Source organism: Hemitrygon akajei, chromosome 4 (assembly GCF_048418815.1).
Source record: "Hemitrygon akajei chromosome 4, sHemAka1.3, whole genome shotgun sequence".
In the NCBI taxonomy this organism is placed as follows: domain Eukaryota; kingdom Metazoa; phylum Chordata; class Chondrichthyes; order Myliobatiformes; family Dasyatidae; genus Hemitrygon; species Hemitrygon akajei.
This window is the reverse complement of record NC_133127.1, coordinates 36,664,122-36,679,227: the sequence shown is the minus strand read 5'-3', so window position 1 is coordinate 36,679,227 and position 15,106 is coordinate 36,664,122. Positions and strand designations below refer to the sequence as shown.

The 15,106-nt window shown below is 44.9% G+C and overlaps 1 protein-coding gene across 1 annotated transcript; it reads left to right on the top strand.

Moving 5' to 3' along the window:
* The first annotated feature begins 5,885 nt into the window (after positions 1–5,885).
* Positions 5,886–14,836, top strand: LOC140726240 (uncharacterized). Its single transcript, XM_073042341.1, has 6 exons — positions 5,886–6,102; positions 10,066–10,135; positions 10,795–10,833; positions 11,405–12,166; positions 12,629–12,938; positions 13,913–14,836. Exons 2-6 carry the CDS (start codon positions 10,082–10,084, stop codon positions 13,936–13,938), a joined length of 1,191 nt encoding a protein of 396 aa, XP_072898442.1. The 5' UTR covers positions 5,886–6,102; positions 10,066–10,081; the 3' UTR covers positions 13,939–14,836.
* Positions 14,837–15,106: the final 270 nt, after the last annotated feature.

Genomic DNA, 15,106 nt, shown 5'->3' with positions numbered 1-15,106 from the left:
TGTACATTATACAGGGAGAAGCCACAAGAACTCCAGCTGATGGATTTGGTGATTAATGCTCCAGGCATTAGTCGGTTGGGACTTACTTTCATTCCAGTTTGGCTGACTACACAGTAGGGTTTATGTACAGTATGTAAACTTATAATTCATCAGTTTTACTAAGTTTCCAGCTTAAGGGAATTTAGACTCTGACAGTACCTCCCAATGTTTAGGAAGATCACTCAGCCCTTCTCAATTTTGTCCATAAGACCATAAGATATAGGAGCAGGAGTAGCCCATTTGGCGCATTGAGTCAGTTCTGCCATTTCATCAAGGCTGATCAATTTCTCTCTCGGCCTAAATCTCCTGCCTTCTCCCTGTATCCCTTCATGCCCTGACCAATCAAGAATCTATCAACCTCTGCCTTAAATATACCTATAGACTTGGCCTCCACAGCTGCTTGTGGCAATGAATTCCACAGATTCACCACTGGCTTAAGAAATTCCTCCTCATCTCCACTTTAAGTGGATGTCTCTCTATTCTAAGGCTTTGTCCTCTGGTCTTAGACTCCTACGCCATAGGAAACATCCCCTCCACATACACTCTATTGAGGACTTTCAACATTCGATAGGTTTCAAGGAGATTCCCCCCTCCTGAATTCCAGTGAGCACAGGCCCAGAACCATCAAACACTCCTCTTATGATAAGCCTTTCAATCCCGGAATCATCTTTGTGAATCTCCTTTGAACCCTCTCCAATGTCAACACCTCTCCTTTCTTAGATAAGAGGCTCAAAACTGCTCACAGTACTGAAAGATCATTACTATTGCCTCTACAAGCTCTTTAGCCACCTCTTTCAGAACCCTAGGGTGTAGGGCATCTGGTCCAGGCGACTCATCCACATTCATACCTTTCGGTTTCCCAAACATCTACTCCGTAGTAATGGCAACTTAACTCACTTCTGCCCCCTGACACTCTCAAACTTCCAGCACACTGCTAGTGTCTTCCACCGTGAAGACTGCTGCAAAATACATATTTGATTCATCTGCCATTTCCTTGTCCCCAATTACTACCTCTCCAGTATAATTTTCCAGCTGGCCAATATCTACTCTCGCATCTCTTTTACACTTTATATATCTGAAGAAACTTTTGGTATCCTTTTTAATATTATTGGCTAGTGTACCTTTGTGTTCCAATTTTTCCTTCTGTAGACGCAAACACGAGGAAATCTGCAGATGCTGGAAATTCAAGCAACACACACAAAATGCTGGTGGAACGCAGCAGGCCAGGCAGCATCTATAGGAAGAAGCACTGTCGACGTTTCCGGCTGAGACCCTTCGTCAGGACTAACTGAAAGAAAAGATAGTAAGAGACTGGAAAGTAGGAGGGGGAGGGGGAAATCCAAAATGATAGGAGAAGACAGGAGGGGGAGGGGTGAAGCTAAGAGCTGGAAAGGTGATTGGCAAAAGGGATACAGAGCTGGAGAAGGGAAAGGATCATGGGAGGGGAGGCCTAGGGAGAAAGAAAAGGGGAAGGAACCTACTTACATATTGAAATCCCCCTGTGGTGAACTACATATACCTGTCTGGACACGCCCCCTGCTGACTGCTCTTGTGGCTCCTCCCACAGACCCCTGTATAAAGGCGATTGAGGCCTGAGCCCGGCCTCTCTGTCTCCAGGATGTAGTATGGTGGTCAGCCACTGCTTGTTCCTTCTTCCAGTCAATAAAAGCCGATATCTCACCTTTACGTCTCAGAGTGAGTTATTGATGGTGCATCACCCCCATGACTAGCATAACATTGCCCTTTTGACATGCATTTTCTACCTCCTGTTGTAACTTGTAGACCACATCTTTGCTGCTGTTTGGGGGCCTGTATATAACTCCCATCAGGGTCTTTTTATCCTTGCAGTTTCTGAGTTCTACTCACAACATTTCTACACCTTGCAATCCTATGTCACCTTTTTCTCAGGATTTGATTTCATTTTTTACCAACAGAGCTACCCCACCCCCTCTGCCTACCAGTCTGTCCTTTTGATACAGCGTGTACCCCTGGACATTAAGTTCCCAGCTATGATCTTCTTTCAGCCACGATTCAGTGATGCCCACGTCATACTTGCCAATCTGCAACTGTGCTACAAGTTCATCTACTTTATTCTGTACACTGCACACATTCAAATATAACACCTTCAGTCCTGTGTTCATCACCTTTTTCAATTTTGTCCCTTTTACATTGCAACTCATCTGATCGACTGCAATTTTGCCCTATCATCAGCTTCTCCTTGCCAGCAGTCTCACTACACACTGACTCTGTTTGTAAACCAACTACCTCATCCTCAGCACTGTCACTCCGATTCCCATCCAAATTAGTTTAAATCCTCCCAAAAAGTTCCAGCAAACCTGCGCACAAGGATATAGGTCGCCCTCGGGTTCAGGCGTAATCCATTCCTTTTGTACAGATCATATCTTCCCCAGAAGATATCCCAGTGATCCATAAATCTGCACCCCTGCCTCCTGCACCAGTTCCTCAGCCACACATTCACCTATACTTACCCTCACTGGCACAGACAGGATTACTGCCCTAGAGGTCCTGCTTTTCAGATTTCTACCAAGTTCCCTAAAATCTGTCTTCAGGACCTCCTCACTTTTCCTACCTATGTCACTGACACCAATATGTACTGACATCTGGTTGCCCATCCTTCCCTTTGGAATGCCGTGGACCTGATCCGAGATGTCCCTGACCCTACCACCCGGGTGTACCTATCTCCAATGGTTTCTAATGGTCCCCAGGTCCTTGCCCATTGACCCAGACCTTATATAAAGTTTGATCAACTTGCATTTCAATTCCAGGTGTGTTTCCATCCTAACCACAGGAAAGCAGTTGTCTCCAACTATATCACTGATTCAGATGGGTAAAAGGTGTGGTATGAGGACAATCATTTGTAGCTTGCTTTTCTGCTTCTGGTTACAGCAGGACCAGACTGTTGCTTAATACACTTTCAGACAGAATAATGTTCCTCATATCCTTGCTCCAGTCTCTTCCCTCCTCCTTCTCTGCAATTTCATGACTATAACCACAGAATCATTGGAGTGAAGCATGCAAGTTCCACTCCCGCTAACAGCACACTTACTTCCTACACAGACAATGAGGTATCCAGATACAGTGAGAGGCTCCCTGTTACCTTCTCCCAGGGATCATTACCACAATCACATATTCAGGCTACTGGAGTGGCGGTGTCTGAGTTGTGGGAGTGTGTTCACGGGCGGTGTAATCCCAGTCTTGTTCACAATACTGGTGCGTTTGAGCAAAAGAAAGGTGAACGTGGATATCAGACCACTGGAAAGGTAGTAATGGGGAGCAAAGGAATGGCAGACAGACTTAAGCCTTCACTCTAGACGTTCTGGAGCTCCGGGGGCAGAGGAGAGTGTAGTTGCTATTACTAAGGAGAAGGTGCTTGGGAAACTGTAAGGTCCGAAGATAGATACGTCACCTGGACCAGATGGTCTACATCTCAGGGATCTGAAAGAGGTAGTTGAAGTGACAATGGAGGCATTAGTAGTGATACAAATTCTGCAATGGTTCCAGAGGACTTGAAAAATTGCAAATATCACTCCACCCTTTAAGAAGGTAGGAAGGCAAAAGCAAGAAATTATAGGCCAGTTAGCCTGATTTCAGTGGTTGGGAAGATGTTGGAGTCCATTAATAGAGATGAGGTTTTGGGTACTTGGAATCACTTGATAAAATATGCCAAAGTCAGCATGGTTTCCCTAAGGAGAAATCTTGACTGACAGAACTGTTGGAATTCTTTGAGGAAATAATGGACAGTATAGAGAAACAAGAGTGAATGTTGTTCATTGGATTCTCAGAAGACCTTTTACAAGGTGCCACACGTGAGGCTGCTAAACAAGGTAAGAGTTCATAGTATTACAGGTAAGATTAGCATGGATAGAAGATTACAAATCTTGAAGGGCCGAATGGCCTACTCCTGCACCTATTTTCTATGTTTCTATGGATAGAAGATTGGCTGACTGGCAGGAGGCAAAGATTGAAAATAAATGGAGCCTTGTTTGGCTGACTGGTGGTGTTCCACAGGGCTGGGACTGCTTCTTTTCACAACATATATCAGTGATTGGATGCTGGAATTATTGGCTTTGCCGCAAAGTTTGTTGACGATGCAAAGATACGTGGAGGGGCGGGTAGTGTTGAGGAAGCAGAGAGTCTGTAGAAGGACTTAGAGAGATTAAGAGAGTGGTCAAAGAAGTGGCAGATGGAATATAGTATAGGGAAATGTATGATCATGCATTTTGGTAGAAAGAATAAAGGTGTAGAATATTTTCTAAATGGGGAGCAAAGTCAGAAATCAGAGGTGCAAGATTCCCTAAAAGTTAATTTGCACGTTGAGTCAGTGGAGAGGAGGGAAAATGCAATGTTAGCATTTATTTTGAGTGGACTAGAATATAAAAGCAAGAATGTAATGCTGAAGCTTTATAAAGCACTGATCAGACTGCACAAAGTATTGCGAGCAGTTTTGGGCACCTTATCTAAGAAACAATGTGCTGACATTGAAGAGGGTCCAGAGGGAGTTCATGAGAATTACAAATGAGGATTATTTTAGGCTCTGGGCCTGTACTCACTGGAGTTTAGAAGAATGAGGGAGGATCTCATTGAAACCTATTGAATATTAAAAAGCCTAGACAGAGTGGACATGGAGAGGATGTTTTCTATAGTGGGGGAGTCTAGGATCAGAGGGCACAGATAGAGTGGATGTGGAGAGGATGTTTCCTATAGTGGGGGAGTCTAGGACCAGAGGACACAGATAGAGTGGATGTGGAGAGGATGTTTCCTATAGTGGGGGAGTCTAGGACCAGAGGGCACAGATAGAGTGGATGTGGAGAGGATGTTTCCTATAGTGGGGGAGTCTAGGACCAGAGGGTACAGCCTCAGAATAGAAGGACGTCCCTTCAGAACAGAGAGGAGAGGAATTTTTCTAGCCAGGGGGTTGTGAATCTGTAGAATTCATTGCTACAGACAGCTGTGGAGACCATGTCATAGAGTATATTGAAAGTGGATGTTGCCAGGTTCTTGTAAGGGTGGCAAAGGTTATGAGGAGAAGGCAGCAGAATGGGGTTGAAAGGGAATAAATCAGCCACGATGGAATGCTGGATGGCCTATTTCTACTATGTCTTTTGGTCTTACCAAGGGAACAGGTGTTATGAAGAGAAGGAATAGAACTCCTCAAATGGACCTCCAATATATAAACAGTGGTGAAAGTAACTGAGGTCAGCCTACCCCTACTCCAGGGCTTGGCCACAACAGAAATATCAAACACCAGAAGAAATGTTCTTATGCTGGGGGGAGGGTGGAAAATTTGATTTGGAAGGCCATGTGAAGGACAAGTTTCTTACAGAGTAGAGGGGCCTGAAATGGGATACCAGGGGCAATAATGGAAGCAGGCTGTTTGGTGGATTTTAAGAAGCTTTTAGATCCACGAGTTCCCAACATGGGGTCCGCGGACCTTTGCTTAATGGTGTTGTCCATGACATGAAAAGGCGAGAACTCCCGAGATAGACACATGAACATGAAGGGAATGGATGGATATTGATGATTCAGGGAAGAGGACATTGAATTGACATCAGAATCGGGGCAGCATCGTGGATCGAATGGCCTGTCCACTGATGACCTGCAATATCAACCCCTCACGTTCCCGAGTTGGCCCATTTGTCCTAAGAGCAGTGAGTCTCCCCCCGCCCCGTCAAATGATCGGCACGGTGTACACCAGGCGATGAAGGACAGACGCAGCTTTATCTCACGTAAAATAGCACGAAACTTTCTCTCGGTTGCAAAAGTGTGAAATGATGAAATGATGGCTAAAACATAATTGATATCTGGATTCTAAACAAGTTTGGACTGGGGCGCGTTTATCCGCTGTCTGGAGGGGAGTGATGCCTGCATCAGCCCATTCCCACCCCTTCCCTGTGCAGTGATTGGCTGTGGTCAGGAGCGTGTGGAGAATAAGTTCCAGGGGCGTGAGGTCCCTGTTCACTGTCGGAGAGTTCGAGCCCAGCTGGAATCTAGAGAGAAGTCCAGCTCACGCCTCCTTCAGCCCAGCATCTCCACAGTAGACAGGTAATGAGGTTAAACTCTGCCAACTTGTGGCAAAAGACCGGGTCTAGACCGAAACTGCGGAGACTGGGATGTCTGTTTTGAAGTGTTGAGGATGCTGGCTGGGTGGGTGACATCTTTGTCGTTTACTGAAGATGTAAGAGGTGAGCATCAGAGAACAGCCGGTGTGTGGTGTGGGTCTCTCACCCTGAGATTCAGTAACTGCCCCGGGACGGGCTACTGATCACTACAAGTTAGTTCATTTACACTCTCCCATGTAGCAGATTCTATCTTCCTTCCTTATTCGCGGGCAGAAACTTAATTTTGTCTGTCTAGGGGTGGCATCTGAGGTACAAGATGCTGGAAACGCGCCAGGTCTGGCAGTGTCCGAGGTGGGAGACTACCATTTGCGTTCTTCTCGCAAACTGCAACGAGAAGTGTTTTATTAAGTTTGCAGGCAGTGGGGTGTTGTGTGACATCGGGCGGCGATCTCCCTGCTCTAACTCCAACTCTGTCCCAGCCGGTGAGGGACTGCTGATTTCTGTCTGTTTCACCTTCCCTTCTCCGTCAGGAGTGTTGTGAATGTGCCGAAGAGGTTCTCACGGGTATTGGGGTGTGGGCTGACCCAGTCTCCGGGGCACGGGGTTGTTGTCCATCAAAAGGACTCAGTATTTGACTCACGGGATGGAAACAGCAGAAACCTGGCGAGATTAGTGTTTGGGTAAGCGATGCGAGATGGTCCCGTGTGAGCAAATACATTCCTGCGATTCATAAAAAGTGGAGGCATTTAGCACCGTTCGGCCCTCATCACTTCCCCGTGCTAATGAACACAAGATGGTGGAAATCCAGAGCAACGCACAAAATGCGGGCTTCGGCCCGAAACGTCGACTGTACTGTACTCTTTTCCTAGATGCTGTCTAATCTGTTGAGTTCCTCCAGTATTATGTGTGTTGCTCCGTGTTGATGAACTGTGTCTGTCACTAATCCTTTACCACAGCCCGCCACCGCTCCCTCGCTCCACCCGGCTGTTCCCTCACTATCTCCCGTGCTGCGGGGGCACCGCAGGCCGCTTTTCTTCGCCTGTCACTGGCCCGGGATTTCCAATTATTGATCTCGAAGCCACTGGGATCAGATGGAAGAAAACATAAACGGGGCGATCCTCGGGGTAATCGGGGTTGGGATAGATGTGGCTGGGGTCCAGGGGCAGTATACGTCTCACCTAGAGCGGTGAGAATGAACAAACCCGGCGCACGCCTTCCCACTTTGAGACTCTCCCCCGACATTACCGGCGCCGCTAGAGACAGACCGGGACGGTTCATGGTTCCCTTGAGGCTGCGAAGGTGGGGTACTTTATCCACACAGGACGCCCGAGCTCAGTTCGCCGTCTGTGACCCGAGGAGACATTTAGAAGCTGGGAGAGGGCGGCCAAGGAAGGCGCGCTCCCCAAAAAGGGCGGCGGACAGCTTTACCAAATCCTCGGCGGCGGAGGGTGCATCACCTGCGAACTGCTTAGCGTTCCTTAGTGGAGTTCAGTGGTCCCAGGAGAGGGAGCTTTCAGACGTGGGGAAGGGCGAGGAGAATAGAAATTCGGCCCGGCGAGCTGATACTGACCATTAATCCCATTTTATTTCCCCCACGCCCACTCACCATCAACCTGGTGCACATATATACCACCTCTATCCACCACAATCACCTCTCTGTCCTGTCACTCCCTCCACCTCTCCCCCTTCACTGTAACTCAAGTCTTGTTTTTACCATGACGGGCCATTGACAGGAATCATAAACTCTCCTTGTCCCGCCACAGACGCTGCCTGTCCTGTGGAGAACGTCCAGCATTCCCTGCTTATTCCAGCATCTGCCACAGCTTGCTCTTGGCTCTGCCCTTTCTGAGCAAGCAGATATGATAGTGGCATTTAAGAGGCTTTAAGACACCATAAATGACAGGCACCGTAAGGACCATGTTCAAATGGTCCTGGTTAGATTTCATTGTGGTTAGTGCAAACATGATGGGCCGAAGGGCCTGCCCCGCGCTGTGTGACCTGTGTAATACTTCTTACAGCCTCCATTTTCAAAGTCTGACAAAGCTTCAGCCCTTACCTCAGTGGCCAGCTGTTCTGAGGTGTCCCCTCTGTGGGAATCAGTGATACCTGGTCTTGTTCTCAGCTGGAGTTCCATCTCCAGGCGTACAAGAACAGCACGCCTGAGATGTATTTGCAAGGACATCCTGCACAGGGACAGGGGAGCTTCACTGGGTCACAAGTTGTTATGCTTCTGATGATGCACCCCTCCTTTTTAAAAAGAAAGGTCAGCATTTCTCTAGCAGGATTTTCCAAGCACTTGCAGCCAACAAAGTACTCTTAGAGTTTAACTACTGTTGCAATGTTCCAAATTGTGCACAGAGAGCTCCCATAAAATTTCCTCCTCTTGAGTTTTCAGGTCCTCATTAGGGCAAATGGCCCTGTTTTACAATAATGACCATGACAATGATTTTAGCAATATTAGTGTTGCCTAAGTGTTGGAGAATGAAGGGAGAGGTATACAGAATAGTGAGGCGTATAGATAGGGGAAATGCAAGCAGACTTTTCCCACTGAGGTTTGTTGACACTAGCTCTAGAGGTCATGAGTTAAGGGTGAATGCTGAAATGTTGAAGGCAAACATGACGAGGAACTCCTTCATTCAGAGTGTGAGAGATGCAGGTTCAATTTCAAAATTTAAGAGACACTTAGATAAATACATGGATGGGAGGCTATGGTCCGAGTGTAAAGTAGATAGAATTAGGCAGAATAATAGTTTGACACAGACTAGATGGGCCAAAGGGCCTTTTGTGTGCAGCAGTGATCTATGACTTGATGACTCAATGAGCATTAGCCTCAGAACCTCAGCTGTAATTACCTGGCAGTAGTCCCAGGGATATTCTCCATCTATGATGGGACCTTGGCTGAATGAGAAGCAGCAGTTGTACAGTCCTCCTTCAGTACAGCACCAGCATGATTTCTGTGGTCCAGGCTTTGAGTGGAGTTTGAATTCGTGACCTGTCTCAGCTGCAGGAGTTCTGCTGATAGCCCCTGCTGCCAAGGTTCCGAGCGTGAATGCTTCCTCTGTGTGGCTTGATAATGGCCATAGCTTTGACTTGTTTATTCCGTTCCCAGTTTGAAACTCTATCTGGTTATTTACCCATTTATATTCAAGGCCATAATCATCCCACAGCTTGCTACAGGCAAACCATAAACTCCTTCATTGCAACTATGAATAAGTGTGGGTGTAGTTTAAAGATGGAGACATTCTTGCCAATGACTTGCCCCAGTGGATTCATACATATCACCTAGTGAGGCAAAGTCAGTCATTCAGTTCACTAGATCCACACTGGTGTTCCTAAGACCATATGCCATAGGAGCAGAATGAGGCCATTTGACCCATCCAGTCTGCTCTACCATTCCATTTATTATCCCTCTCAACCCCATTCACATGCCTTCTACCTGTAACCTTTGACATTCTTTCTAATTAGGAACCTATCAACCTCTGCTTTAAATATATCCAATGATTTTGACTCACAGCCATCTGTGGCAATGAATTCCACAGGTTTACCAAAGTTCAAAGTAAATTTATTATCAAAGTACATATATGTCACTATATACAACCCTGATTAATTTTTATTCTCTTGCAGACATACTCAATAAATCCATAATAGAGTCAATGAAAGACTGAACCAACTTGGGCATTCAAACCAGTGTATAAAAGACAACTAGCTGCAAATCCAAAAAAAGAAGTAATAACCACCTCCTCATTTCTGTTCTAAAGGGACATCCTTGTATTCTGAAGCTGTGACCTCTGGTCCTAGACTCCCCCCACTACTGGAAACATCCCCTCCATGTCTACTCTGTCCAGGCCTTGGTAGAGATCCCCCCTCCCCATTCTATTTCAGTGATGTTTGGGAAAGCTCCTTCAGTCAGCTCTGTGCCCTGATGAAGAGAATTCCTGTTTTGCAGGTGGTTCCTCACAAGGATGAAAGTGGTGGTTCTCAGCAGTTGCCTCTTGGCCGTGGCTTTGGCTGCTCCGGTAAGCAACAGTTTTCAATAAAAACAATACTTATTGTCAGCACACCCACTGGCCAGTCAGACTGAACTCAGTCATAGCCTCTACTTGTCTGTGCCTGTCTTGGCCTGACTCATTCTACAGTGAAAGCTGTTGGCCTTTATTTCTTCACGAAGACAATTTCACTCAAAGTTATCAAGGAAAACAAGACCGTACCAATTTGTGAAAAGGTGCATCCACATCTAACTGCCCTGATTAAATGCAGCCTCATTCTCTCCTAAATAACTTGTAAAGATATTAAAAAGCCACCAAGATTCATTACATTGTGTCAGGCACTCTTCCGACCACAGACCTGTGGGCTTCAGAGCTGTGGGGAGAGGTGAAGAGTGTGGATTAGTTACCTGGCTTATAGGATTGTCAGTGATAGGACTGGGTCAGGAAAAGAAAAAAGGTAAGAAATAATCATCAGACTTCGGCCACCTCTGATGGGAAGGGAAGAATAACAGGGAAATCTCTGGGAACAGAGCATGGCCAACCTAAAGCCAAGGAAGTAGAAGCAGTGAGCCAGAGACAAAGGGTGTGAACCAAGGGATAGAGAGCATGTTACTTGTGGCAATGTTGACCAGGTATCACCATCATCATGTTCAAAATGTTCAATAGTTGTTCTACATTTAATTTCCCAGGTGTGGAAAACCAGAAGTTTGAATAGTGGCAGCAATGAGGTAAGTCTGATACTATCTCTGATAGCGGTTACTCTAGAAAGTGGGACGGGTGACAACAAGATGATGCTGAGTTCCAGGACGGGATGTAAGGGGGATTGTTGTAAGGCCAGAGAAATGGGTTGATGAAGGTGGTGGATAGGAGGGAGGGGGAGGCCTCCAATCAAGATCAGAACTAGGAGGGTTGGGAGTGGAAGCTGACAATCCCCATGGGGATGGGAAAAGGCGAGGTGGAGATTGGTGGATGTGGGGAGGAGATTGTTGGTGCTGAGTGTTGGGATACAGTTCCAAAGTCCCTGAGCATGAGTCATATAAGAGTGCTGATCCTTGGTCATCCAGCTGAAGTTGCCTCTGATATAAGTTGGTTCATAACCCCAGCAGAATGTTCCAAGGGGGCACCTCTCCCTACAACCAACAGACCCAGGAATAAAGCACAACTCAGTTGAATGTTTGACATAACATCATTCAACATAAAAACACTCTTGCAGACTGAGATAGAACAAGTTAGGATATGTATCAAACCTCAGGTAATGATAAGATTTTGATAATGAATCTCTTTGATTTTTAATTACAGCGATACGCTCGTTACTTTCAACCTTTTAACCCACCTTATTACCCCTTTCAACCATACCTTAGATTTCCCTACCACAGATACCCCAGCTTTCCTTTCTTTCCTGGAGTCACCTATCCTGACTATAGACAGGTACCTGTATTTCATGGCTTTGAAAGACAAGCCAATCCTGGGGCATCAAATGTGAAAGTGAACTATGTGGAAGAAAGTGCCCCAGAGGAATATTCCATGGTCAATGGAGCTAGTTTCAGCTCTGAAGTTTCCCTCGAGGACTCCAGCAGTGTTGAGGATGATTACAGGATAACCTTTGTGAATGTGCCAAGTGAGCTACCAGATGACAGGTATCCTGGCGTGCCAGATTACATGTACCCTGGGGTGCCAGATTACGAGGGTCCTGTAACACCCGATGAAGAATTCCCCGGAGTGCCAGATTACGAGGGGCCTTTCATACCAGGAATTGATACAAGTGTGAATGTTGACTTTCACCAGCAAAGCCCCAAGGACACAGCAAGTGAGGGATCTAATGTAGAGGAGGTCACCGGTGTTTTACCATTGTCAGACTCCTTGCAGAGTTTTGATTCACGTGGATTAACCCAGGAAGACAATGAGATGGTTGTAGGCAGTAATGAGGATGCTGGTCATCATGAAGCAGCCAGTGAACCCACAGAAAAGGACACTGATCAAGGGGAAATCTGGAATAGCCAGGAACCTGTGGGTCAGCAAAGGTCTAATGAAGACTCAGTTGAGGAACCACAATCCCATGAGGTAGGTCTTGTCTTCATCTATTTATTGCCCAACAGACTGTATAATAAGCTGACCTCCAACTGAGGGCACCACCCATCTTTCATGATGCATTCAAGCCACTTTACCCACAGTCTTTCAGAGGGTGTGAATAATATGCTTTCCAGTACAGAACGAACTTTCTTCCATGTTTCCTCAGCTGTCATTTCCACAATTATTCCCACTCCTTTAGAGCATCTCAGTCCAGGATTCTCTAATTTTGTTGAAAACATATTAAGAAGTCCCAGAATTATTTAACATGAGATAGTCTGACTTGGGTATGTTAGACTTGAGGTAGCTCACTCATACATTGCTAATGACCCAAAACTATTTTTAAAACAATGATTTTTTTGTTGGCTTCTGACATAGAATCTGACTGGTGTATATAGATTTTTAACAGCTCCAATAGGAATTCATCACCTGATGCTGATGTTTCTATTGACACAGAATGTTGATGCCAGTCTAAGGGATATGGATTTTACCACCCATGATAATGATGAAGATGGTGACAGTTATGAAGATGATGATAATTATGATGACCATTATGGTTTTGTTGACAATAACCAAAATCACAATGATGGAACTGAATCTGAATTCAACGAACCGGATTCCAATCAGAAAATTTCATTGGATTCAGATGAGACTGACCTCAATGCTGGTGGAATTGAGTTCAATGAGAACAACAGTGATGACAAGGATTCCAGTGAGGATGTCACCAGCAAGAGCACTGTTGAAGATGACAGTGTACTCGATGAAAGTAAGTATCTTCACACTGCAGATTTATTAGTAATAATTTCTAAAATGCACCTACATGGGTGGTAGTTCTCCTAGTTTGGCGATGGGCTCACTTTCACCCTACTGGTGAATGGCAGGAGGCAACTTGCTTTCATCGCCTCTACTTGACTTTGGTGCCAACCTGCAGCCCTTCTTTCACTTGGTTAAGAATGCCAGGTCTAAGTGCCTGCCTATAGGGTCAAGCAGTATCAGGGTCAAAAGATTAGCACAACATTGTGGGCTGAAGGGTAGGTACTGTGTTGTACTGTTCTATGTTCTGAAGCTTACACCACTTGTGGTACTGTACAATCTAGGAATGTATACAGAATTTTTTATCACTGATTTTTATTGCAACACCAACAAATTACATTCAGTATAACCAGTGGCCAATTACATTTTGACTGTTTAACTCAGACACCCCCCAACCCTCATCCCCACCCCTCGCCACCCCTCCATCTCCTCCCCTATCCACTCCCCTCCACCAACCAACTGTCTGTGCATACACAGACAGAGCATTCCTATTTTAACAGAAGATCTTTTAAGTTAGATATCAAATTTGTCCACATTAAGATTGTGTTTGGTCGTGCATCATTTATTCTTGCTGATGATAATTCCAGGTAAGAAATGTCCAAAAAGCTCCGAAGCCAGTGAGTACTTGAAATATTATGAGGATGTTTCCAACGCTGGACTACAATCTTCTTAGCTGCAATCAGGCCTGCCAGCCAGATTTTGTGTGTTTTTTTCCGTAAGGGAAAGGTGGGAGTCATAATTTAGAAGATGTACAGTGGGGTCCATTGGTAATTGTACCCCTGTTAGTTCTGTAAGAGTACTGATAACCTTCCCTCACAAACCAAAAACCCCTGGACATTCCCATACAACATGGGAATGTATACAGGATTTGAAGGTCACCTGGTGAATATTGTTGAAACTAACCTGTAGCATTATTTTTTGTTGCAGACAGCGAAACCAACTTTTCCTTCTAATGTGCTAATGGATGTGCAAAAGATGTTGGATTAAAGTAATTCTTTATACTTTTTACAGTCTTTGAACTGATGGACAGAATGTGTTAATTTCATCATTGGAGATGTTAAACATGCAAATTATGGACTTTTTGCTTAACTAAACTCACTTCATTTGGGGGTAAAATGGAACTGATGGACAGAATGTGTTAATTTCATCATTGGAGATGTTAAACATGCAAATTATGGACTTTTTGCTTAACTAAACTCACTTCATTTGGGGGTAAGGTTTTCTGACATTATATAGAATATATATTTCACACTATTGTACAAACCATCAGGGATCTGATGATACATCTAGAAGAATCTAAACAACTGTTTACTATAAAGCAATCTCTTTTCAAACTATTTGTTCTTGGTACATGGGCATTGATGGCAAGATCCATATTATCTCCCCATCCACAGAAAAAAATTGAAAGGTAATGGAGAACCATTGGAGACACATGTAGTGAAGGTGTTGCCTTTGGGAAGGATGACTCCGGATTTAGACCTAGTTATTACAAAGAGGCAAATATGTAGGTCTGAACTAGGATGGTGTTCGATTTGGAGTGTTATAGTGCTCTCATGACCCAGTTATTCCTATCCTCCTTTGGTCTTTAGCAGTTGAGGTTGCAGGTTTGGAAGGTGCTGCCAAGGACTCTTGGCAAATTGCTACATTTACATTCATCGTTCCTTTGACACGTCCCTTCCGGGAAGTTCCTGTACTGATTCATTAGAGATCAAGGGATCTAAATATTTTTATTCGACACTGCGATGCTGCATTTATCTGTACATGATTTTATTTTTATTTATATGTATATGTGAGAGAGAAAGGGTTTTAAGCAGTCATTCCTGTATTGAATTTGGTTGTGCAAATTGGTTGTGTCGGCTGTTTTTAAATCTATTTGAAAAACTGCTCCATTCCTATAAATAAAGAACCTTGAAAATAATCTTTCTGAGGAGTGATTCAATTCAGTATCTGGAATATTGTGAAGATTCCCTGTGAGTACCAGGACCACGCATTTCTGAGGTTCTGTGTTTGTACCATGCCTACTCAGAGGATGAATACATCAACTCTCCAGCTTTCTGGATCTACGATTCTCAACCTAGTGCAGTTCCAGTGAAAACCGTGAGGTCTGAATGAGTGTGGAGT